The sequence below is a fragment of the Rutilus rutilus genome (assembly GCF_951802725.1).
Source record: "Rutilus rutilus genome assembly, chromosome: 4".
Lineage (NCBI taxonomy): Eukaryota > Metazoa > Chordata > Actinopteri > Cypriniformes > Leuciscidae > Rutilus > Rutilus rutilus.
The window spans coordinates 11,760,821-11,786,323 of NC_140212.1; the positions used below are offsets into that span (position 1 = coordinate 11,760,821).

Sequence of the window (25,503 nt, forward strand, 5' to 3'; positions counted from 1 at the left end):
GTGTTAATTCTAACCCTGTTTGATTTAAAGATAATCTATATTCCCCTATAAACAACAGGCTTCATTTATGTTTTAATTATTGGTTCAATAATTTTCCATCACATAATAAATCAATTATACATATTTAACTGTCTACTTAAAGTCTTTTTGTGTTAGTTATCCTTTTTTTATTGGATTAAAAAGATAAATGTATATTAATGTTTTATCCAAAACTTGAGGCTGTGAATGTAAAGCCTGCCTTATTTTGACAATACTTGTATATATAGTCCAAACTGTTTTGCCATTAGCATATTTTTCAAAATAATTCTGAAATAATTAAATTGGATTTCAGACTTCAAGAACTGTAATTGAAAACAATAATGCCAGAAATATTTACACCTTTAGACCTGATGTTTCCTGCAGTAAAGTGACTGATTGTGACCCCAAGCCACATTACAGAGTTTCTGTGTCAAGGTGTGTTTGTGCCTTTCATTCAACCGATGTCTTGAGGGCCACTTGAACATGCAGAATAGATTGACACATGACTGCAACGGTCAGACGATTTCTTTTTTTCTAGGTGAGCGTTGCATGTCATCTCCAATTAAAATCCTTGTTATCTGACAGCAGGTGTTGCGGTGTTCACGAGCAATCGACACTTTAAAGTATATGCTTTGAATCAAAAATAAGGTCTGATATAAAAACTTTTTTAATGTAACTCAACTCTATCTTAATTCAAGATATATACACTCACCTAAAGGATTATTAGGAACACCATACTAATACTGTGTTTGACCCCCTTTCGCCTTCAGAACTGCCTTAATTCTACGTGGCATTGATTCAACAAGGTGCTGAAAGCATTCTTTAGAAATGTTGGCCCATATTGATAGGATAGCATCTTGCAGTTGATGGAGATTTGTGGGATGCACATCCAGGGCACGAAGCTCCCGTTCCACCACATCCCAAAGATGCTCTATTGGGTTGAGATCTGGTGACTGTGGGGGCCATTTTAGTACAGTGAACTCATTGTCATGTTCAAGAAACCAATTTGAAATGATTCGAGCTTTGTGACATGGTGCATTATCCTGCTGGAAGTAGCCATCAGAGGATGGGTACATGGTGGTCATAAAGGGATGGACATGGTCAGAAACAATGCTCAGGTAGGCCGTGGCATTTAAACGATGCCCAATTGGCACTAAGGGGCCTAAAGTGTGCCAAGAAAACATCCCCCACACCATTACACCACAAACCACCAGCCTGCACAGTGGTAACAAGGCATGATGGATCCATGTTCTCATTCTGTTTACGCCAAATTCTGACTCTACCATCTGAATGTCTCAACAGAAATCGAGACTCATCAGACCAGGCAACATTTTTCCAGTCTTCAGCTGTCCAGTTTTGGTGAGCTCGTGCAAATTGTAGCCTCTTTTTCCTATTTGTAGTGGAGATGAGTGGTACCCGGTGGGGTCTTCTGCTGTTGTAGCCCATCCGCCTCAAGGTTGTGCGTGTTGTGGCTTCACAAATGCTTTGCTGCATACCTCGGTTGTAACGAGTGGTTATTTCAGTCAAAGTTGCTCTTCTATCAGCTTGAATCAGTCGGCCCATTCTCCTCTGACCTCTAGCATCAACAAGGCATTTTCGCCCACAGGACTGCCGCATACTGGATGTTTTTCCCTTTTCACACCATTCTTTGTAAACCCTAGAAATGGTTGTGCGTGAAAATCCCAGTAACTGAGCAGATTGTGAAATACTCAGACCGGCCCGTCTGGCACCAACAACCATGCCACGCTCAAAATTGCTTAAATCACCTTTCTTTCCCATTCTGACATTCAGTTTGGAGTTCAGGAGATTGTCTTGACCAGGACCACACCCCTAAATGCATTGAAGCAACTGCCATGTGATTGGTTGATTAGATAATTGCATTAATGAGAAATTGAACAGGTGTTCCTAATAATCCTTTAGGTGAGTGTATATCATTTATTATATACACACACACACCTTCACTTCTGTCGTCACACATCTGTCCTAAATTCTTCACTAACAAATCCCTGGAATACCAGATAGGGTCGGGAATCCGCTCTAAAAACAAAGTAAAAACACCAACAGGGACACGGTTTGTGAGCTTTTCACCCAGACTTATCAGCTGAACGCTGCAGGAGTTTGGCAGATGAGGGAATTTGTCCTCGTCAGGGTCTCGCCCTACGGAATTCAATCACCACTGGCTAATCTGGTTTATTTGGCTTGCATGGGCGCAAAGGCAATTTCCAGCTAAAGGCATTAAGGGCTCACTTCAGCCAGGTAATTGATTGTTTGAGATGAGGAGGGAAATTAGATAACACAAATGGAGGGAGAAAGAACGGTGCCCGTGTTTGCCACAGTTTTGTAAAGCTAATGAAGAGAAGACAGAAAACCCAAGATACGGACGAGTTCAAATTAAATTGGACAAACGTTTAAATAGCCTTTTTGTCCCTTAAAACTGAGGTGCCCCTTTTCATTCACCTGTGTTTTACGAAACTCATTATGGTGTTACAGAGAACTGCAGGCCTTCAGAATTAATCGAAACTCTTCTGCGCTGCGATTAGTCATACCATAGAAGGGATCCTAAAGCTCAACTTGAAATGAAGCGCATGTATTGTGTGGTTAATATCCAGCTGGATCATATACAGAAATTACATTTAGATTATTGATTAGGCCTACTATGATTTTAGAGGAAGTCAACGGTGGAAGGCCAAATGATTGAGTTTTCATAAAATTATGAAATTAATATGCAAACGTATCGTTTTGTTTGAGATTTTTTTTAAAGCCCCAATAGCTTGCAAATGCAGAGTTCATGTAAAATTTCCTCTTGCAGAATGACTCCTGCTGTAAGTGTAAGGTCAGTGCTCAGCAGCTGGGCAGGCGCCGGTCTTTCCCATCCCAGCTGGAAACACTTACAAAGTGAATGGACCATAGGACTCCAAACAACCACCCACAAGTGTCTGCCCTTTGCTGCTTTGTGTTCTAATATAGCTATATTGATTTAATGTTTCTCTGTGAAGGAAAAAAAAAGGAAGAAAAGCAGGAATCCGTGATTAATGACAGCTGTTTTCTTGCTGTAGACACTAAAAGGAAAAAAATTTAAACTGGAGGGGTACACTTTTAAACATTAAAAAGGATGCAAAAGCACCATTTAAGTGTCACAAAAGCAACCCATGCATTATAAAGCTTCAATACATGTCATGTATTTTCTCATGCTGGGATTTTCTGAATCACAGCAGCTTACACAGGGCATTGAAATGCTTTTAAGACCCGGAAGGAACCATCTTTTATGAACATGAACAGCAGGAAATAAAAACAATGCTAAATACATCTAACCTAACTGTAAGGTTGTCTATTTTTATATGTTTTAATGGAGTTTTCAGCATTGCTTCTTTGTTGGGGTCAGAGTGACCCCAAACAGAAATATTTGAGGATTAAAGATTAGATTTGCGTAGCCTATGATTTTGAGTTTCAAAATCATCTGCTGGTAATATTAATTAATAACTATGTCCAGAGCCAGAAAGATTGTAGTAAAAATAATAATGGTTTCATACCAGTTCCCTTCTGCTTGTTTTTGTTATTGAGACTGAGAGTAGCTTGCACTGCTGACAAATACTGTGGAGCAACAGTGAGCACGTGTGGAACACATTTAATTGCAATGTGTTGCTGCCGTCTGGCGGATGGTACAGGTAGTGCAGAGAATATACGTATATAAACCAAAAAAGCTGACAGACTTACTTTCGAGGGACAGTCTGTCGAGGTCCGTCAACAATTATCCAAACTTTTCAAAAAGAAAGTTTGTGGTAAACTTGTATCTACAATAAAAGTGATAATTGACTAATATACACGACAGTAACCGCGCCAGTAAATGGTCGGCAACCGCTCCTGTTGCTATGGTTACCTCAAGTAACTTAACGAGACTTTTTCTATACTACTTCGGTAGCGTCTACTTGGCGTTAGACCTAAACACGCATAATGACTAACTTGTAATTGAACCTTTAATGTAGAAAGAAAGGTTATAATAAACATTACTGTAATATGCTGAATTGAACCTTTTAGCTAAGACAGCATCTGCCCCACACACTGTAGGCCTACACAGGCTGTACATGTCCCAAAACCCCTAATGTTAACTTACTAAATATTAAATAAGGCGTCTGTTGTGAGTGACTAAGTTCTATAAGCACTTTAACCACTGATATAAAACATAACATGAACCACATTATTACAAATTCCTGTTTGTATGAGAATATAGGCTTATATGAAAAAAGTGTGTAACATTATAGTCACATAGCCTACCTTGGTAATATTTTATATGCCCTCCCGTCCCTCTCTTTTCTAGTCTGGAAGTGCACTTTCAGATGATATGACTATTGATTTTTTTTTTTTTTTTTTGCAGTCCAAGCACCGAAATGTTTTTTCTTCAGTGTGCATCCAAAAGTGCCTTGAGGTGGTAAGAACTAAAGAAAGTTTTTTTAAACCGAGAACACAAATAGGGCCATATGCCTGTGTGATGCCTCATGTGGACCTGCAGGTCGCTGGACTGCATGAAACTCTTTTCACAGTCTGGGCACTGGAAAGGTTTGTGTTCAGTGTGGTAGTGCCGAAGGATAAAAAAGCCTTTCCGCAGCAAAGGAATGGTCTTTTCTTTCTCCTGTGTGTGAGAGTTTATGGAGGGTCAGGCTGGCCTTCAACGTGTACGACTTGTCACACTTGTGTGTCGTGGCTGGCCAAATGTGAACAAAGAGAGTTCTCCATATAGTTTTTCCCACAGTGTGCACAAAGGCATGGTTTCTCTTTGAAATGTCTCCTCTGGTGTTGCGTCAAAGCCCCAGGGTACAGAAACACCTTCCCACAGTCCACGCAATGGTAGGCTACGGCCTCTCCTCAGAGTGGATGCGCATCATGCGCTGATAAGCCAAAAGAACGCATCGGTACGTGAAACCCCTCTCAGGTACAGAGGAATGGTCTCTCAGGCTGATGCGTCAGCATGTGTCGCTTGTAGGAGTTTGAGCAGATGAAGGTGGACTGACATTTGATACACTTATAGGGGCGTTCCTCTGCGTGGATCCGCTTGTGTCTGATAAGAGCGGCCTGGCAGCTGAGCTGCTTCCCGCAGGCGTTGCAGCGATGCACTGACTCTCCAGGGTGGGTCTTGTGATGGTCTCTCCTGGCGCTGAGCGAGCTGAAGGTCTCTCCGCAGTACAGTTGTAGGTCTGATATTTCGGCTTTTGTAGCTTGTTTTCCTCGAGAACATCTTTCAGTGACATTAGGATGTTTGGGCACATAAACGAGTTGATGGCAACGGAGGGCCTGAGAATGGGAGAAACTGCAGCCACATTCAGGTACCAGGCAGAGAAAAGGATGCTCATTGGTGTGGGTGAGCTGGTGGGTTTTCAATAAGCATGAGAAACGGTACCTTTTACCACAATTGTGGCAGCTGTTGGGCAAAAAAGGGATCAACTACAGTATCACTTCCTATAACCTCAGTTGAGTGGACTTTCTTTCCTGAGGTTTTCCTCCTGAGAGTGTCTCAATGGGCACTGCAAACAATAGAAGGTGTGAGAGGATCCATCTGCAACAGGAAAACGTCATCACTTTAATTATTCACAGAAAGTGCTTTATACATATGTAACCAGTCCTACACAACCCGCTCCGAGCAGGATTCGAGCTGGGGACTCCGACGTGGGAGGTGGGCACGCTAACAAGGACGCTAAAGACCGCAGCCTCTAGCATCACTCTTGAGATTTTTCAGTACCATCTGTTGATATGGTCTTCTGGAAGTGTTAGCCCAGAATCATCCAAACCAGAGCCTCTTGCAGGCCTTCCATCTTCACCTTGTCCTACCTGAGTCTTTTTAGATTCAGATGTTCCTACTACTGACTCCAGGGTCTTTCAGTCAAACCTCTGAACGTGACTTAACTGATGGAAGTCACCTGCTTTAGAGAGTTGGACAGGATGCAATTTCCAGCACTCATGGGCTGTCTGGAAAAAATTGCAATGGAGGTTATCACAATATGAAAGACAACTGTTATAAACGGTAGCTAATGTAACAGACTTGATCAAATTCTTGGTATCTAGATGTCCAAGGTTCTTGTGGTGCTCAAGAAGCGACTTTAGGTGATCTGACTGACTAATGATGACCTCCTTACAGTCTTTAGAAACAGGCACCAGTCCAAGAATTAGCTGGACTTTATGTCTATAACTAATCAATTCTGGGACTGCTTCTGACACTAATGAAACAAAATGTAATTTTAAGACAGTCAAAATAAAATTATAACACAAAATCAGTGGGTTTGGTTGATCTTTCAGTCTAAATATTACAACAATCAATTGTTCGTTAGGCATCTAAAGATTTCATTCAAACATCTGTAGAGAAAAAGAAAACTAGATTACAAACACTTGCAGAATATCTGTTATGAACTCTCACCCAAGTGCTCTTCTTGTTTGGGGAATCCATTATCCATGATGTAGTAATTTAACTGTCATTGAAGTAAAGAAGTGCACATGTCATGAGTTGCATGTTAAATCGCTCATTTTTGTTGTACAGGATTGGTTGATTTACCACGCATCATTATATGACTAGTCACTTATTTTTGGATTTCAGGGTTGACAGTTATGTGAAAACAGCTCTGGTAACAACCAGGAATACAGTTTCAAAGTTAAAGCTTAGGTCTAAATTTCTTTCTTTTTTTCATAAAATAAATAAATAAAGTATTATACTATAACTATACAAAATAATTACAGTTATATTTCGTCATTCCCGTTTTAAAAATCATAAACAATTTCAAAACTGTCTAAATAAATAAATGTGTTATATTGTACAAAATAACAATCAAAGATGCATTTGTTAAATTGTTATTAAATGATATATCATGCCATTCACATGTTTTAAAAATCAAACACAATCTCAAATCTGTTTGGATTTTTTTCTTTAAATCAATTACTTTTTGTTTTTTTTTTCAAATTTTAATTACTTTTCTTTAAAAATCTCTGAACTACAAGCAAGTCTGCTTTATGTTGGAATCAGAGAATGTCTAATAAGGCTGGAATGATGGTAGGATTGAGAAACTGCATCACCCTCTTAAAGGGGCGTTTCCAGACCTGACCAATCAAATTCACATACAAACCTGTATCATAAAAAAGCTTCTAAAGAACAGGCTTCTGCAGAGTGAGAAAGCTGCGACAGTGTGCAGACTAACAAGTGCTTTATTTTATATCTGATAAGGGCTCTATACTAAAAGTCACCATGACATTTGTAACTCTCAATAATGGAGCTAAAATGCCCATTGTTGGACTGGGAACATGGAGGGTGAGTATTTACGTTTTTCTTTTTTCTGTACAGTACAATTTGATTCTATATGATATTAATTATGGTAGCCTAAATATTTGTTTTTCTGCTGTTGCTTTTATTGTTGTTTGCCAATTAAACACTAGAGGTTTATTCTTTTATTTTAAACCATTCTTTTATGAATAATAATGCTTTTCTTTTTACTTGATTTTTTTCTCTCTCCAATTTGAGAGATTTGATAATAATTGCAAAGTCTACTAAGATAAGATTTAATATAAAAATTCTGAAACCTGCTCCAGTCTGCTCCAGGTGAGGTAACAGAGGCTGTGAAGGCAGCCATTCTGGCCGGCTACCATCACATTGATGGGGCCCTTGTCTATGAAAATGAGAATGAAGTTGGAGACGGTGTACATGCCATGATTAACCAAGGAGTGGTAAAGAGAGAGGACCTTTTCATTGTTAGCAAGGTAGTAGCACATTTTAATTTTAAGATTTGTCTCAGAGGCACATGACAGGAAACATGGTCTTATATGGCCAGTCATGTGCCTTGTAATTTCACACAGCATGAATCATGTCAAAGATCATACACAGTTGTGCATTTATATGACATGTATTGTTGTGTGTGTTGTAATGCACTGTTATGCTACGCCCTAATTAATAATTACTGAAATGCAAGTCATGGTTAGAACTTTTTTTTGAACAATAAATCTTGTAGAAAAAAGCTTAACAAATACATCATATGAAAGGGACTTTGGCCATAAACAAATGCAAAACTAAATCCTGTATCTTTTGAAGCTGTGGTGCACTTACCATGAGAAACACTTGGTAAGAGGAGCTTGTGAAAAGACCCTAAGTGACCTCAAACTGGACTACGTTGATCTCTACCTAATGCACTTTCCCATGGGCACTAAGGTAGTACTAAACAAGAATGTACTGTTTATATGATGCTATATTTATTATTATTTATGCTGATCTGTGTATTCAAATTGGCAGCCTGGAAAGGAGCTTTTCCCATGCGATAAGGATGGCCATGTAATTCCAGACAACAGCAACTTTCTGGAAACATGGGAGGTAATAAGTAGTAGAATAAAAACAAAATGAATGTGAGATTCCTGTAACTCAGGCTCACATTTGATAGTTGATCAAAGAAAAGTTTCTGGTTACTTTAGTGTCAAATTGTTCTCACAAAGGCAATGGAGGAGTTAGTGGATGCTGGGTTGGTCAAGGCCATCGGTGTCTCCAACTTCAACCGGGATCAGATTGAAAAAATCCTGAATAAACCAGGACTCAAGTACAAACCTGCCAACAACCAGGTATTGTGTTGGTTGCAACCAATACATCTGAAGAATTTGAAACTGATCAAGACTTGTTGTTCAAGTTTAAGTGCCAAAATCTTTTCAAAAATTGCTTTTCATCTCCAGATCGAGTGCCATCCATATCTGACTCAGGAGAAGCTGATTAACTACTGTCAGTCCAAAGGAATCACAGTCACCGCTTACAGTCCTCTGGGGTCTCCAACCAGACCATGGTAAGTTGGGGGTATCATTACAAGTAAATTGGATTACGTAATCAAATTACTTTTTGATTTGACAAGTAATGCATTACTAGTATTTCAGTTACTAGTAATGCATGTTACTTTTCAATGTAAATAATTTGCTTAAACATTTTTTAAACTACTGAATGAACTGTGTGCACAGGAACAGACAAAAAAAAGCACAAAAGTAACAAAAAAACATTCAAATCAAAGAGTTGTACGTAACATAACCCGTAATGTTAAGAGATTTTTTGTACGGCTTTCCATAACTTTCCATAAAAAGTTAGTTTCTTTTTAGAGTAATGCAATATTATAACACATTACTTTTAAAAGTAACTTTTACTAACACTATATATTTATCTATCTATATAAAATATGGTATTGGCCTATACATTACAACAGATTTGACTTTCTTTAGGGCAAAGGCAGATGAACCATCACTGCTGGAGGACCCAAAGATCAAGGCCATTGCAGATAAGCATGGTAAAACCACAGCACAGGTAGGTGTAAACTTGCACGTTTGTTTTATTCATGTTAGTTCATGTTATGTATATATAAACCTAGAATTCAACTTGTCAGCTGAATGTAAGACGACCCTTAAAACATTTGCATTACACACTTTTAATGCATTCCTCCATCATAAGACTAAACAGGGAACTTTTTTTCTAGGTCCTAATCCGGTTCCACATGCAGAGGAATGTTGTGGTCATTCCCAAATCTGTAAACCCCCACAGAATCAAAGAGAATTTCAAGGTAGTCTTCATTTTAATTAAACCATGTACTTTGCATGCGTCCTACATGTTGCACCAGTACTAATATACAAGAATATAACCTGATCAGTTATGATGGTTGAAGTGTATGATGGTTAACATACACAGTATAATCAAGATTTAGTTATTTTATTCCCGCAGGTCTTTGATTTTGAGCTGAGTAAAGAGGAGATGAACACTATCCTGAGTTTTAACAGAAACTGGAGGGCTTTTATGCTGGAATGGTGAGTCATCATTATGAACATTTTCAGTGGACTTTGTATCCGTTGGTGTAGTATTAAATCAATTAAAATCCTCCTTTACCGTTTTATTGCAGGGCTTCCAAGCATAAGGATTATCCACTGAATGCAGAATTCTGAAGCTTTAGTAAATGCTGTTTGCTGTCTGCATATTAACTGATTTTAAATATGACTCCTGCATTTCCCATTGGGGATAAATGAAGTATGTGAATGAAGTATGTTATGAGCAAACCCACATTATCAGCATTTATTCAAGTGTAATACAGGCATTTAAAGGACTAATGTGGTTAAAAGTAAAGGTCAAGCGAGTTGTTAAAGACATTTTCTTCACATTTTAAAAACATAAGCCAGAGAGCTGTTTGACGCAGAGCTTTATTTGGGCTTTCAAAGCATACATTAATATATTGTAAACAGAGCTGCTCTTACAAACTGGAAGTGCTTTTTTGTCATTTTGAAAACAAGGAGTGTGCATATAAAAAAAATATTTTCAGGACCAATACTTTCTCTTGTCATCTGCCCAATTGTGCAAAATGTGTGACATTGTTCAAATAAAAAAAGTTACTAGTGCATATGTTTATAATGATTCATTTGGGTTGTTTTGTCATGAGCCTTTTTAACATTTCCATGTGTACACTAAAGTAGTAATAGCTTAAAATTGTCAATGCATTAACAAATTTAACCTCCATGTCTATGGTTTAAAAAAACTAAACAAAAAAACACATTCATTAGAAGCAAACCTGTAAATCACATATCAAGGATGAACTGTAAGGAAATTTCTCAGTGACAAGTTTCGTAATGCAAAATGAAGAGCATTTTCACACTGATCAATGACAACAGCATTCTCTGGAAGAGAGGAACTTATTTTCATCAAACAGCATATTTTGAGTTGTCTTCTTTTAATACTCAGCGTTAAACGGGTAGTCTTTGTGCTTCACACCCCTGCGAGAGAATCACATTAAGTTTAATGATAAATAAATTATCATTATTGATTATAATATAATATTATCTTTCCTTTTCATATAGAGTAAAACCAGGGTTCCCATCCCTTTTACTGGATACTGATTTTTGAGATTGAACTCCCTAACAGCAATTTCTAGTTTATTACACATTTCAGAACCGACCATAAACATAATCATTTATATTAAATTCCTAATATTTCCCAGTTGAGCATGACCTTGGGAACCCTGTGAAACATACTCACCAATGCATTGGACAAGCCCTGAAGTTCTTGTTGAAGCCCTTAATGGTCTTCATATCATCCTCACTCAGTTCAAAATCAAAAACCTGTGAATATAGACAAAAAAAATGAAAATACAAGGAGCGTTGTGATTCCATGACCTTAATGACCTCTGATGATGAACTTACTTGAAAGTTCTCTTGAATACGCTGAGGTGTGATAGACTTGGGGATGGCGATGACATTCCTCTGAATATGGAAGCGGATGAGGACCTGTACATTGATGTCAAATTGACATTGTTACATGAATCAATAACAAGCTATGACATAACTAAGATGAAAGTCTCCTTACCTGGGCGGTTGTCTTTTTGTGCTTCTCTGCAATGGCCTTAATGTTTGGGTCATCAAGCAGAGAGGGATCTTCAGGTTTAGCCCTAAGTTTGAGACAAAGTCCGGTGTTATTCATTTTAACAAATTATAAAGTCACCAACTGCAACTTAAACCTTCCCAGCAAATAAATGTCACATGCAACAAAGCATCAACATGTGGGAACGGCTGCCTACCAAGGTCTGTCTGGAGAACCTAGAGGACTGTAAGCAGTGACTGTGATGCCTTTGGACTGACAGAAGCTAATCAGCTTCTCCTGAGTCAGATATGGATGGCACTCAACCTGAAGAGGGAAAAATATATACATAAAATTCTATAAAGATTCATAAAAAAATAATACACACACACACACACACACACACACACATTACCATTCAAAACTTTGGGATCAGTATGATTTTTGGTCCCACAAGATTAGGTGTCTTTAACTATGTGCTAACATTTAAATGAATAAAATACATATCAAAAGTTCAATATCATATTATTGATACAAAAAGTTATTCTTGTCTTCCCTGTAATAAAAGCCTAACCCAAAATAATCATTATGCCTGCCAACCACAAAGCAAGCAGTGTCCTAATGATATTTTAAGACTATATCCAGACAAATAACTGTGCCTGTTCTGGACAAGTAGCAGGAAATTAAAGGAGTAATTGCATTACAAAGCTGCTGGAGGCGAAATGCTGATCTCTGATAAATGCTGGCCTTTCTTGTTCCATCTATAATTGTCGAATTAAACCACACTGACTCCCTTTAAAGAGTACCGGTACCAACCTGATTGTTGGCAGGCTTGTACTTGAGTCCTGGTTTATTCAGGATGGCTTCGATCTGTTCTCGATTAAAGTTGGAGATGCCAATTGCCTTGACCAACCCAGCATCCACTAACTCCTCCATGGCCTACAGCACAATTATCATGCCATAACTATAATTAATTAAATAGAGCTAAAAAGATTAGCCAATATACACTGGCATTACAATGTAAAGCAGTTCTTATAATGATGCAGTATATGTAAAACAGATTAATTCGTACAAATAAATGTGAAAGGTAACTTTAAAATCTTTTTTAAAGATTTAAGATCTAAAAAAAGTCTTCTTACCTCCCAGGTGTCCAAGAAATTGGTGTCATCGCCGATGGTTAACCCTTCAATGTCCAATGGAAACTGATCTGGCCCAGACTGAAAAGCAATGATGACAATGCATTTCTGAATGGTGTTATGGTGAGATCTTAGCTTTCATTATGGAGATCAACACTGAATGCTAGACATGAATGAGTGACGGACAGGACTTTAGAGAAGGAGAATCACCTTAAAGCCCATTGGCCAGTGAACCAGGTAAAGATCCAGGTAGTCCAGGTTTAAGTCACTTAAAGTCTTCTGACAAGCTCCCTTTACTAAGGCCTTCTCGTGAAAGGTGCACCAAAGCTGTGAATCAAAATTACATGCAGTGTATTCACTTCATCATAAAGCTACTAAATAAGCAGTAACCTTCCATTTGTCAATCAAATTCTTGAGGTAAATGGTGCAGATTGACATACCTTGCTGACCACAAACAGTTCTTCTCTTTTTACCACACCATCTTTTATCATGGCCTGAATTCCCTCTCCGACCTCCGTTTCATTATTGTACACTGCGGCTCCATCAATGTGTCTGTAACCCGCAGCGATGGCTGCCTTCACAGCCTCTGCAACTTTACCTGGAGGAGACTGGAGGGAATACAACAGAATTTAGGCACCAAAAAATAGGAAAGGAAAGGAAAGGAAAGGAAAGGAAAGGAAATGAAAGGAAAGGAAAAGAAAGGAAAGGAAAGGGGGAAATGGAATGGATGGGTGAAAGGAAAGGAAAGGAAAAATGGTAATAATAGGGAAAATGGGAAAGAAAATGAATGGAAAATAAGGGAAAGTAAAGGGCAGAAAAACGTACAGAAAATCATAGGAAGAGAAGCAAAACGGAAATTACAAGAAAGAGGAAGAAAATTAAAAACAAAAGAAAAAGCAGTGCACTAAGACTAAAACTGCTGATTGTGTATTATAGTGTTTTCCAACATGATTCTGCCTATGAAGAACAAAGGTCTTTGTTCTTTAGACACTTTAATATAAATTCTCCTCACAAAATCTCATCTTATCTACAAAACAAAGACTTACTGAATGTTATCAGTTAAAGATACGCACATGACTGATATCGGTGAACTTGCTTAGTCACTATGACCAAACTACTTTCTCTAGACACAAACATTCATATTTCGAACTTGCGCAATGTAGCTTATTGGCCATCATTTCAAATCGTAAAACAACTAAACTTTTCATAACCGCCGAGGCAACTTCATTCCTCTGAATTACACAACATTAGACGATTCATTTCGTACTTTTGCAGCCTCGTGTAAATCCTAATAATTCGTCTTTTTAATTTCACTTTTGCATGCATTTTAAAAACTTTTTGGGGATGAATTCCCCATGCAACGTGCCAGCTAAGTGAATGCACTTATGTAATGTAACACGATCGTTCATAAAATGAACCACACCGTACCTTCCACGTGCCCAGCCCGACGATGGGCATATCTACCCCGGTATTCAGTTTAACAGACGTTGCCATGGTGAAAGATAGATTAACCACGAGCTGTTTCAACAGAACAATTCCAAGCCTGTGCAGAAAATGGGATGAAGGGGTTCACACGGGTGCAGCTCTGGATCGATTGCTCCGGTCTTAACGTGATACTGTGTCAAAGGGAGCGACGTAGGCTTACGTCACTGAACATTTACCAATAAAACTGTCGGTACACGATCCGTTCCACCTGCACGATCCGTTCTACGCATGCGCAGGTGTCGGTACACGATCCGTTCCACCTGCACGATCCGTTCTACGCATGCGTATAATGGGATTTTAGCAATATTGCGATTATGCTTTACTTCATGTAAACACAATACTTAATAATGTGATAAGCTCATAATCGCATAAACTATAATCGTATTAAAACAGGTGGCGTACGCCGTTTTTAACCATGTAAACACTTGAATCGCACTAACTGAAGTGCGCGTGTGTTTGTCACGCACCTTAAGCACGTATTCATTTTAAACTTGACATTAGGAAGTTTTCCCTGAACTCTGTCAACACGACTCACTGTCAGCAGTCTGCCTTCATCCAGAAACAGCTCAAATAACGTGACAGCAGTGTATAAAACTGTTACAGGCACCGACATAATATTTCTGTCTTCATCACGGCACAGAATAACAAAATACGTCCATAAGACCCCGTTTGTTATTTAACGTACGTAATTACGCGCATGCGTGAAACGGATCGTGCAGGTGGAACGGATCGTGTACCGACAAAAACCCTGTCGTGAGCAACATCTGCTTTTTATGGAAGCTTGTTTCCGCCACAAAATAAAACATTTTAAAAGATAATTGCGACTTTATTTCCCAGAATTGCGACTTTATAACACGCAATTCTGACTTTATATCTCGCAATTGCGACTTTATTTCTCACAATTCTGACTTCATACAGAGAATGTCTAATATGCTTCATATCTCGCAATTGTGAGAAAAAAAGTCACAATTCTGACTTGATATATCGCAATTGTGAGAAAAAAAGTCAGAATTGTGAGATAAAAAGTCGCAATTATTATTATTTATTTATTATTCATTGGCGGAAACAAGCTTCCATAGCTTTTCATTTGCATTATAGACTAGAATATTATAATTTTTCATTTAGAAACAATCATTTATAATGCATATTATTTTCATTATGAACGACAATGTTTGCATGCAAAATTTAATATTCGTTTATTTACAATATAAATACAGAATATAGAAAAGGCATGGCTGCTGTGAACAAGTTAACTGAACAAACACGTTGAACAAAAACAAATGTGCACTGTAAACCAATATTTTATGCAATAACAAAAAAATGTATTACAAAAAGGCAATGTCTTTTGTTCATTTTTAGACAAGTAATTTATCAATTTAACTGTGACAGCTGACTTGAAAACAAGTAACATTATTTTTCTCATTTAAATCTAATTTCATTTCTATTGGCCAGGTGACATAGGGATAAATTTTGGCAACAGGAATACCAGGCTGCTGGCAGAACAAGAATACACGAAAAAGGACAAACAGGCTATACAAGGCTTGGTTTGTTAAGAGTAAAGTTACATTGTTTTTTCAGAAGTATATCCTCCCATGCCTATTCCACACTCCTCCTCATTGGCTGGATTGATCTGTCCTTCAACTTCCCTATCTTCCTCCTCCTCATCTTCCTCATCATCTTCCTCCTCCTCCCCATCCTCACCCTGCGCTGCGCCTCGACCGATCTTTGGACCCTTGCAGATTTTGAGGTGGCGTGTGAGGTGGTATTTAGTGAGAAAGCCCTTGTTGCACTTTTCACAGATGAAGTCCCGTTTCCCGTCGTGAGAGTTTAAGTGTTTTTTGAGATGGTCGGTCTTCAAGAACTGTTTGTCGCACTTTGGACAGGTTATCTGGCGGTCTCTGAAATAGAGAAAAGATAAGCAAAGAAAAAAAGCAAGGTTGCTATTAGAATAATGGAGATTATTAAAGTCAACATGAAACAGCATTCTCAACCTATTTCACATCCGTACTGTCACATATGAAAGTTCAGAATGAAACATTATTCAACAAGAAAAATAATGTAGGGCAGGACTAGTTTATTCATCAGGATTTGATTGGATCATGAAATGTACTAATAGTTACCGTAATATTTATATTAATTATATTTTCTATTAATATATGTTATTTATATAATATAATAATTATTTCGAATTAGATTTTTAATATATATTTAAAATAAAATATGAAATACAGCCTTACAGTGAATGTGAGTACATGTGCTGTTTGAGATCTTGTTTCCGCACAAACATCTTGTCACAATGGTCACATTTAATGTTCTTGGCACCAGTGTGTATAACCATATGAGATTCCACATGCGCTTTCTGAGTGAAAGACTTCCCACATACTGTACACCTGAAGTTCTTCTGACCTGCAGCAAAAAAAAAAATATATATATATATATATATTTTATGAGCACAACAGTAATGATGACAGAGTATTTCTTTGGCTAATTAAAAACAAGCTAACAGTGGTTCTCAACTTGATGTTCATTTCAAAAGTTAATTTAAAAACATCATGAACTGGCATTCAAAAATTATTATTACCTAGTTATTATATTGATATAGCTTGTTATTACAATTTGATGAAGACCTTTTTCCCACTTTGGACTGAATAAAAAATAGGAACTTAAAAAGGTAAGATCCATTTTTATTTTATATTGAATTAAAAACAGATTATAACCATTTCAAATGCAATTTTCATACGTAAACATCTAGACATGCACATGTACCTGTGTGGATTCTCAGGTGTTTTCTGAGATTGCTGGGATCACTGAAGGCTTTGCTGCAGTAGCTGCACTTGTGTGGTCTCATGCCCATGTGGCCCATGAAATGCACGTTTAGCTTAGTGGACGTAGTGAACGCTCGTGTGCACATGCTACATTTAAACTTCCTCTCGCGACCGTGCCCGTTGCTGCTGGAATGTTCATTCACGTCTGAGTGGCACTGCCATTGTGGGGAGGAAGCGGACCGGGACGGCTCATTGATCACCTTCTCCTGCGACTGGGATTGGCTGTGTGTAGTGTGAGCGGAATGGTCCTGGGTGGGGCTATGGCTCTGGGCATGGCTGCTGAGGTGAGATTTAAACTCTGTGAAAGAGGCACACTCTTTTCCACAATGACATATCTGGCCCTCTGGCACTCTGGGTACACCTGAAAAGATACAGACATAGCAGCATTGAATCGATCTTATATGGATATTCGGTACAGTTATCTTCCTGTTTAGGACATGCTGGAGGAAGTCCCACCTAGTTGTCTGCTATAGTCCCTGCTAAAATAAAACAGTAGCTCCTGATCTGGCAGAATCTCTCTGGATGTGCAGAAATAAAGTTTCCCGTTGTCAATATATGCCACGAGATTCTGTTCCTCTGTAGTCCTGCAAATAGAATCGATTTTAGTTTGCAACTACCTGATTGTTTTCATACCATGCATGATTTTCAATATAGAGCTTCCTGATTTAAGTGATATGGGGAAAGGTTTTTTAAGGATAAAATTAGGCGGTTACCTTGCTTTCCGTACAAACATCATCCAGTTGCATTCATGCTCATCTGTCGTCACAATACAGAACTCTTGGATATCGTTATGGAACATCTACATTAGATTAAAGACACTGTTAAAGCCATTCTTGGGATTACAACATGATATGTCAGTGTAATAGTGAATAAAACATGTAGATGAGGCTATTTAGCTACCATGCAAAAGTCTCTTATGCTCACCGAAGCTGCAATTTTTTAACCAAAATACCGTAAAAACATTATATTTTCAATACATATTTTCATATTTTGAAAATGATACAACAATTTCCATTTCCATTAATCATTCTAATATGCTGATTTGGTGTTCAAGAAACATTTCTATACTATTATCAATGTTGAAAACAGTTGTGCTGCTTAGTATTTTTGTGGAACATTAAGGATTCTTTGATGAATAATAAGTTTTGAAATAGAATATAAATGTCTTTACACTTTAGTGTCACTTTTGATCAATTTAAAGCATCCTTGCTAAATAAAAGTATTAAGTTCTTTATAAAAAAAAATAAAAAAACACATACTAACCCCAAACTTGTATAAGTAAAGATTAAAGAAGTAAAAATGTTTAGCCAATTTAATTCACATATATTTAGAAATATGGCAAGGACCTTCCATATTTGAGGGGTGTCCTTGTCAGACCAGTCTGTAAGTTCTACACTGCTACAGTGCTGTCCAACCATCGGCCCAAAGCAGGTCCTGGAGGGTATAGTCTCTCTAGCAAACACCCCTGCAGAAAACAAAAAACACCTTTAGCAATGCAAACTAAATCTTCAGTTTTCAAAAGCAACCGGACTTCACTTCCCATTAACTACATCTAACAAGCTAACTGATAATGTCACTCACCCAAACATCTTCAAAAAATGGAAAGTAGTAAGCTGTTTTTGATTAAGTTTTACCAGCAATAAGATGCTATACAACTAGGTGCATAATTTATTGGTACCATGTAGATTATTGGCTGATGTTAGTGATTATTTATAATTGTATTTTGATAATTGTACACAAAGCATCAGTTTCTGTCGGATAGTTCAGAAGTCTTAATATATGCTGACTCAGCCAGATTGACAGTTTCAGTGTTTAAGGACTGAACTTAAAGCAAAAAAGCAAAACTGCACTTACCAATAGGCTCATCAGCAACAGAAATGCGGAGGCACAGGGGGCGGGGAAGAGAGAGGCGAGCTCTGCTCTGAATTGGTGTGTCTGGGATGAATGTGACTGGTCCGTGCTCAGGGCAGTCCGAAGGATATGACTGCTCACATAAAGTGCACCCTAAATGAAAACAAAACGCATGAAATTGGAACGAAACATTGCATAATTCAAAATCACCAAGTAAAACTTACATATGTTGAATGCAGTGGCCATGTTTTCCTTATTAGATGTTGAGTCTTCTAGTTGTAATGTAGAGTTCACCAGCACCAGGCTGTTGTCCGGCCCAAGAGACACTTCTGCAGTGATGGGTGACACGTTGACAGGCTCGAGTCCCATACCTGAAGGTCCGTGTAGAGATACCGTTTCTAGTTCTCCAGTGGAGTGCAAGGCTTCACCCAGCGTCCCTGGTCCGCCTGCCCCTGCAGTTCTGGTTCCTACTCGGCCACCCATGTGCTCCTGTTCCATCAGCTCCAGCCCTGCTCCATGCAGGGGCATAACACCTCCTGAAGAATCCACACCTGTCAAACCCTCATGACGCTGAGGTCTGGAACCCAGCTGCTGCTGGGTCTCTGCCACCACAACACCTTCCATGGTGGCCAAGTCCTCTTCCATTCCATCAGGAGACATCGGACTACTGACACGTGACTCCATGGTTAGTCCAGTGGCATCCAGCTGCACTTCGTGAGAACCTCCCTGATGGAGATCAGCCTGGCCTCCCACCTGCCGTATGTCTAAGGTCACCAGGCCTTGTTCTAGAGGGCCACCAGGGCCGCTGTACGGGTCTAAGCCAGAGGGGTTGTTGTTGGATACGGAAAGAGTCCCATCCATGTTAAGGCTGCTGGGATGAATGTATTGGGGAGGGGGACGATCTGCCAAATATGACAGAATACCTAAAGAGATAAGAAAAGGCCAGATTTCATTCATTTGATTCATTGGTGTACTAACACAGATATTACATAGATTTAACGCCCCCTGGCGTTCCATGAAGGTACTGCACAGGGTCAGTGATCTGACAAACAAAAATTCTAAATGAATATTAAATGTGCTTGATTTGCTTTTTAAAATGTATTTTAGAAGAAATAAAATATTTTATAGGATATATTTTATATGCCAACAATACATTTTAAATAAAGCTTTAGAGCAAATTAAGCATATATAAAATGCATTTTAAAATATAGAATTTATAAAAACGTATTTCAAATTAGATTATCTAAAGCTTTACTTGAATATAACATTTTAAAAATATTAATTTTCTATATTTAAAAATGTATTTTAAATATGATTAATTTGCTCTATAGCTTTATATAAAATGTATCGTTGGCAGAAATATTATATCCAATAAAAATGTATTCCTGTCAACATAAATGATAAAAATTAATTTGCTCTCCACCTTATTTTAAAATGTATTTTCACAGAAGTCATATATGTTATATGAGATACACACACACACACACGTTAGATAAAGCTATAGAGCAAATTAAGCACATTTTAAAATGTATAGTCTAATACTGTTTTTTTTTTTCATCTTTGAGTGATTCAACAAACATAAATCTCTCTCTCTCTCTGTTTGACAATAAAGTGGCACAATGAATCCAGGATCCTTGCAAAGTTTGTAGAGATATGTTAGTTCATAAAAAAATCCCTAGGTCTGGAAAGATTGTCAGCCCTTGGTTTAAAGTGTATCTTAGTGTATCTTTACAGGTTTTATGTAACATTACCTGGAAGGATATGTCTGAAGTAGCTGCTCTCCAGGTGCGGGTATGGAGGAGGTGGTAATGTATAATTTCTCTCTGGAAGGCCACACATAACACTTCTGTCCCCTAAAGGACCCATGGGTAACATCAGGGACAGTGCAGAAGGAAGAGGCCCAAGTGATGGACCCAAGCTGGGTATTGCGACTGGCATGCCTGAAATAAAACCAGATAGTGTTACTTCTCCACACACCCGACTTCCCACACCGTACCAAACAAATGTCATGCCAATGTATACACATCTAAGAGGCATTTAAGTTCTGACCTTGAGCGGTGATGGGATTGTGGGTTGGGGATGTGGGGAGGCCGAGGTGACTTGCACTCACGGGCACACTGAGCTGGTCCATGCCCACTGGGCTGAGGTTCATGTCGTTCATACTGAAGAGAAGAAATGTAATTGCATTTCAAATACAATGACTATACCATAGGTTTATGTCATATGCTGAACAGAAGAAATGTTTTTGCATTTAAAATACAATATACCATTGTGCTTGAGCAGAAACAGACATGTTTGTTTACCTGACAGCACAGATCACTTAAGGCATTGGTGTGATGGATGCATTCTTGGATCTGGAAAATGGAAAGATTCATCATATTAGTAATTAAAACATTTAGCTGTGGATCACAACACTCTTATCACAAGCCCCATTGAAGGTTTTAAGAGGTCTTTCTGGCTATACATGTACTCAATACGCTAATAAATACAAAGACCATATCAAGAAGTATTTATTTAGACATCGACAAGGAAGAGCCAAAAATGCAGCCAGTGTTTGAAGCTAAGTTAGCCAGTTAACTAGCTTAAGATAAACGCAATAACAGAAGGCAAGGTGTTTACTGCGAGGTATATATCATTTTAAAGACAACCAAATAATTTACTTACTATAAAGAAGAAATATTAATCCCTCCGTGGAAGATTTGTGATATAAAAACAATAACATGGCTAAAGGCAAACAAGGCGGGGTTATGATTTAAAACAAGAGTCCCGCAATGTGTCCTGCCAGTGCAGTCAAGTCAAAGAAGCCGAATGCAAAATTAAGTACATAAGTACTTAAAAGCTATCTTACTGTCTGTACGACCATAACATTTTTGGTTCAATATAAAGAATATAGAGGGTGGGGGTCTGACTTTTATGTTGAAATGTAAACTCAGTTTCCTGTTCCTAATGCACCGGAACACAAAAGCGCCTGTGACTGTCGTCTGAAAACCTGCTGTGTAATCTCGCCTCTACAGTCATTAACCGAGTCTATTTCAAAGAAAGAAAGCAGTCATGCCTGATTATTTAGGAACCGAACAACGCAAAGTTAAAGAAGAGGAAAAAGAGGACAAACCAATTCGAGGTATCATTTGCGATGACTTTCGGTTGAAATTTAAATTAAACGAATTAGCAGACAAGTTAGCATTTGTTGACTAGCCGCACAACAGTTACAATTTGTCAACAAAATCCGAATCGTCTAAGCTAAATCTATTTTAATGTTATGTGATTGTTATTATTCCACCTATTTGCTCTGGCACGTTCATAATATGACTTGGCAAATGTCTAATTACTGTGTAAAGTCTGTGTTGACCTGAACAAACTTTTTACTGAATAATAAACGCCTTAATTGACTATCTTGACTGATTTGGGTGATTTAGTAATCTTTAATCATGTGGCATATGCATATCTCATTTATTGATCTTGATCTGTTTTATTTCTCAGCTTTGGATGAAGGAGATATTGCACTCCTGAAAACCTATGTAAGTATTCCTACTACAGAATAATGCCTGATTTGGCTTTCAGACTTCATTGATATTTATCTATATATAATTGTGTGTGTGTGTGAATAGGGCCAAAGCACATATTCCAGACAGATTAAACAAGTAGAAGATGATATTCAACAGCTTCTGAAGAAAATAAATGAGCTCACTGGTAGGTGCACTGTCATTGTGGTTTGGGGAACTGGTTTTGTGGATCAATACGTAGTAAAACAAATGCACTGATGCTGTGTTTTGTGTGTCTTAACAGGTATTAAAGAGTCTGATACAGGTCTGGCTCCTCCAGCACTATGGGATCTGGCTGCAGACAAACAGACTCTACAGAGTGAACAGCCTCTGCAAGTGGCCAGGTATGAGAGGACGACAAAAACATGTAGGGTTATTAAGGGTTGACCTCAGATTTATTGGAAAATGAATAGATTATGTGCTTTGAAATACATTAGCATTCTTTTTTTTTATAGCTAAGATGCATTAAATTGATCAAGAGTGACAGTAAAGACATTGTTACAAAAGATTTTCATTTCAAATAAATGCTGTTCTTCTGAACTTTCTATTTGTCAAAGAATCCTGAAACAAAAGTAGCACAACTGTTTTCAATATTAATAAGAAGAAATGTTTCTTGAGCAGAAAATCAGCATATTAGTAATTTCTTGAAGGATCATGTGACAGTGAAGACTGGAGTAATGATGCTGAAAATTAGAATGGGAGTGTGTAACAAAGTGGCTGAATGATATGATACTAATCTGCATATTTTTTTACTTGTTCATAGATGCACAAAGATAATCAATGCTGACTCGGAGGATCCAAAGTATATAATTAATGTGAAACAGTTTGCCAAGTTTGTGGTGGACCTGAGCGATCAGGTCGCACCAACTGACATTGAAGAAGGAATGAGGGTTGGGTAAGCAGGAAATGATGGATCATTCATTTATGTATGTTACAGAGTAGCATCTGATCTAAAGGGGTGTTGTGTATCTATTAACAGTGTTGACAGGAACAAGTATCAGATCCATATTCCACTGCCTCCAAAAATCGATCCTACTGTCACAATGATGCAGGTACGAAACTTTTCAGGTTGCTTAGTATCATGTACATCATCAAGGCAATACTGTAGGTATAATGATGTACTGTACATAAACAGGTGGAGGAGAAGCCTGATGTGACCTACAGTGATGTTGGGGGCTGCAAAGAGCAGATCGAGAAGCTCAGAGAAGTGGTCGAGACCCCTCTGCTCCATGTGAGTCATAAGTGCATCCAAATGTACTGTTAAAAATACACAAAGGTATTAAATGTCTGTAGATGTTTAAGATACTACATAGTTTCTATAATCAACCTCCATCTATTTAATTCCAGCCTGAGCGCTTTGTGAACCTGGGTATTGAGCCTCCAAAGGGTGTGTTGCTGTTCGGGCCCCCCGGTACGGGGAAAACCCTGTGTGCCCGAGCTGTGGCTAACCGCACTGATGCCTGCTTCATAAGAGTTATCGGATCCGAGCTTGTTCAGAAGTATGTTGGAGAGGTAAGTGCTTTTTCTATTCAGAAGAAGAAAAAAATGTGTAATTGTGTGCATGTAAGATCTATATAATACCATGCTTTTGTGTCTAACCCAGGGTGCCAGGATGGTTCGTGAACTGTTTGAGATGGCAAGGACTAAGAAAGCCTGTCTGATCTTCTTTGATGAAATTGACGCCATTGGAGGTAAAGAATACAGCCAGGATAGGATGATTTCAGCTTCCTCTGGGGATCTATAATCCAGATCCGACTATAATATTAGAAGTTTTATTATAAAGGTAGTTTTAAAAATGTAAATTCTGTCATCATTTACTCACCCGTTCCAGACCTGTACGCATTTCTTTCTACTGCTGAACACAAACAAAGAAATTTAGAAAAATCTTGGTAAACCAAACAATTTCAGTTCCCATTGACTTCCATTGTATTTTTTGTTCATAAAATGAATGTCAATGGGAATCGAAACCGTTTGGCTACCAACAATCTTCAAATTATCTTCTTACTTATCTTCGTATACATTACTATATACATATATCTATACACATTACTTATATTTGTCCATTCAATGGAACCAAACTTTCTACAAAATATCTTTTGCATTCAGCAGAAGAAAGAAATTCATATGGGTTTGGAACAACATGAGGGTGAATGCATGACAGAATCTTAAATGGACTATCCATTTAACATCTCAGTCACAACAGCTTTTTTTATGATCTCAGTGAAGTCTGACTTTGCTTACTCTGCCCTCTTACAGGTGCCCGTTTTGATGATGGAGCTGGAGGAGATAATGAAGTCCAGAGAACTATGCTGGAGCTGATTAACCAGCTGGACGGATTCGATCCCAGAGGAAACATTAAAGTCCTGATGGCCACCAACAGACCAGACACCCTGGATCCTGCTCTGATGAGACCTGGCCGTCTGGACAGAAAGATTGAGTTCAGCCTGCCTGACTTGGAAGTAAGTGTTCGCTACAATAGCGACAAAATAGCTACCATTTACACAAAAAAAATAAGACAGGTATCATATAACATCATTCTGAACTGATAGATATGTAAATGCATGTAATGCTCTGTTTCTAGGGACGTACTCACATCTTCAAGATTCATGCCCGTTCTATGAGTGTGGAAAGAGATATCCGCTTCGAGCTTCTTGCACGTCTCTGTCCTAACAGCACAGGTGAGTTCTTACTGACAAACATTGCAAATAGCACACAATTTAAATAGACTACATTTGCATAGGCTTAAACTGACGCATATGTGGAGGCTTTCAACAATGTTGTTGTTGCAAGCTATAGTTAACAGGACATTCTCCTCTCAGGTGCTGAGATTCGCAGTGTGTGTACAGAGGCGGGGATGTTCGCCATCAGAGCTCGTAGAAAAATTGCCACAGAGAAAGACTTTCTGGAGGCTGTGAACAAGGTCATCAAATCCTACGCCAAGTTCAGCGCCACCCCTCGCTACATGACTTATAACTAAAAGGGTTTTTCTTCTTATGTGCTTTATCCTCACTTAAATGTTTTCTGCCTGATAATTCAAGGGTTTTCATGTGTTTTGGCACCTTTCTGTGATTATCACAAAAAATAAATAAAAACATTATCCATACTACATGTCGTCTATTTCTATATATACAGTGCGTGCAGAATTATTAGGCACGTTGATTTTCTGATCATATTTTATTTCCAGGAACATTTTGCCAATTCCAAACCATATTAATCTTAATAACTACTATTGATTTTGTATTTAATCATTTATAAGTGATATATAATTGTTCATGAAGGCTGGAAATGAAAAATGTCTTATTTTCAGGTGTGCAGAATTA

General features: G+C 38.2%; 4 protein-coding genes across 5 annotated transcripts; 2 read left to right on the forward strand and 2 right to left on the reverse strand.

Annotated features, from left to right (window-relative positions):
- The first annotated feature begins 7,097 nt into the window (after nt 1–7,097).
- Nucleotides 7,098–10,392, forward strand: akr1b1.1 (aldo-keto reductase family 1, member B1 (aldose reductase), tandem duplicate 1). 2 transcript variants are annotated; one of them, XM_084407390.1, is made up of 10 exons: nt 7,098–7,303; nt 7,582–7,749; nt 8,078–8,194; nt 8,276–8,353; nt 8,473–8,595; nt 8,704–8,810; nt 9,235–9,316; nt 9,486–9,569; nt 9,728–9,810; nt 9,903–10,392. In XM_084407390.1, the coding sequence occupies exons 1-10, from the start codon at nt 7,241–7,243 to the stop codon at nt 9,943–9,945; spliced, it is 948 nt and encodes a 315-aa protein (XP_084263516.1). In that variant the 5' UTR covers nt 7,098–7,240; the 3' UTR covers nt 9,946–10,392. The 2 variants fall into 2 exon arrangements, with proteins under 2 accessions (XP_084263516.1, XP_084263515.1); XM_084407389.1 differs by having other exon boundaries at nt 7,126–7,303; nt 8,473–8,810.
- On the reverse strand, nt 10,180–14,256 carry akr1b1.2 (aldo-keto reductase family 1, member B1 (aldose reductase), tandem duplicate 2). The gene is made up of 10 exons (XM_084407392.1): nt 13,909–14,256; nt 12,921–13,088; nt 12,691–12,807; nt 12,484–12,561; nt 12,161–12,283; nt 11,565–11,671; nt 11,354–11,435; nt 11,191–11,274; nt 11,027–11,109; nt 10,180–10,764 (listed from the first exon to the last, which is right to left on the reverse strand). Exons 1-10 carry the CDS (start codon nt 13,972–13,974, stop codon nt 10,722–10,724), a joined length of 951 nt encoding a protein of 316 aa, XP_084263518.1. The 5' UTR covers nt 13,975–14,256; the 3' UTR covers nt 10,180–10,721.
- Nucleotides 14,257–15,145: 889 nt separating this feature from the next.
- Nucleotides 15,146–21,527, reverse strand: prdm4 (PR domain containing 4). Its single transcript, XM_084408440.1, has 12 exons — nt 21,306–21,527; nt 20,945–20,995; nt 20,691–20,803; nt 20,393–20,581; nt 18,866–19,564; nt 18,645–18,794; nt 18,137–18,255; nt 17,504–17,589; nt 17,247–17,374; nt 16,732–17,151; nt 16,203–16,371; nt 15,146–15,863 (listed from the first exon to the last, which is right to left on the reverse strand). Exons 3-12 carry the CDS (start codon nt 20,800–20,802, stop codon nt 15,527–15,529), a joined length of 2,409 nt encoding a protein of 802 aa, XP_084264566.1. The 5' UTR covers nt 20,803; nt 20,945–20,995; nt 21,306–21,527; the 3' UTR covers nt 15,146–15,526.
- On the forward strand, nt 21,403–25,289 carry psmc2 (proteasome 26S subunit, ATPase 2). Its single transcript, XM_084408441.1, has 12 exons — nt 21,403–21,762; nt 22,122–22,159; nt 22,250–22,331; nt 22,428–22,527; nt 22,947–23,078; nt 23,163–23,235; nt 23,319–23,414; nt 23,531–23,695; nt 23,787–23,874; nt 24,440–24,642; nt 24,765–24,861; nt 25,003–25,289. Exons 1-12 carry the CDS (start codon nt 21,693–21,695, stop codon nt 25,158–25,160), a joined length of 1,302 nt encoding a protein of 433 aa, XP_084264567.1. The 5' UTR covers nt 21,403–21,692; the 3' UTR covers nt 25,161–25,289.
- Nucleotides 25,290–25,503: the final 214 nt, after the last annotated feature.

Excerpts from the sequence above, each read along its gene's own strand:
- akr1b1.1 (XM_084407389.1), top strand. The coding sequence starts at position 7,241 with ATGACATTTGTAACTCTCAATAATGGAGCTAAAATGCCCATTGTTGGA. Across the intron at positions 9,317-9,485 it reads ATGGTAAAACCACAGCACAG|GTCCTAATCCGGTTCCACAT; the intron begins GTAGGTGTAAAC and ends CTTTTTTTCTAG. Across the intron at positions 9,811-9,902 it reads AGGGCTTTTATGCTGGAATG|GGCTTCCAAGCATAAGGATT; the intron begins GTGAGTCATCAT and ends GTTTTATTGCAG.
- akr1b1.2 (XM_084407392.1), bottom strand. The coding sequence starts at position 13,974 with ATGGCAACGTCTGTTAAACTGAATACCGGGGTAGATATGCCCATCGTC. Across the intron at positions 13,089-13,908 it reads TCGGGCTGGGCACGTGGAAG|TCTCCTCCAGGTAAAGTTGC; the intron begins GTACGGTGTGGT and ends TATTCCCTCCAG. Across the intron at positions 10,765-11,026 it reads AGGGCTTGTCCAATGCATTG|GGGTGTGAAGCACAAAGACT; the intron begins GTGAGTATGTTT and ends ATTCTCTCGCAG.
- prdm4 (XM_084408440.1), bottom strand. The coding sequence starts at position 20,802 with ATGAACGACATGAACCTCAGCCCAGTGGGCATGGACCAGCTCAGTGTG. Across the intron at positions 19,565-20,392 it reads CTTCAGACATATCCTTCCAG|GTATTCTGTCATATTTGGCA; the intron begins GTAATGTTACAT and ends TTATCTCTTTAG. Across the intron at positions 15,864-16,202 it reads CACATGTACTCACATTCACT|AGACCGCCAGATAACCTGTC; the intron begins GTAAGGCTGTAT and ends TCTCTATTTCAG.
- psmc2 (XM_084408441.1), top strand. The coding sequence starts at position 21,693 with ATGCCTGATTATTTAGGAACCGAACAACGCAAAGTTAAAGAAGAGGAA. Across the intron at positions 22,160-22,249 it reads TTGCACTCCTGAAAACCTAT|GGCCAAAGCACATATTCCAG; the intron begins GTAAGTATTCCT and ends GTGTGTGAATAG. Across the intron at positions 23,415-23,530 it reads TCGAGACCCCTCTGCTCCAT|CCTGAGCGCTTTGTGAACCT; the intron begins GTGAGTCATAAG and ends ATTTAATTCCAG.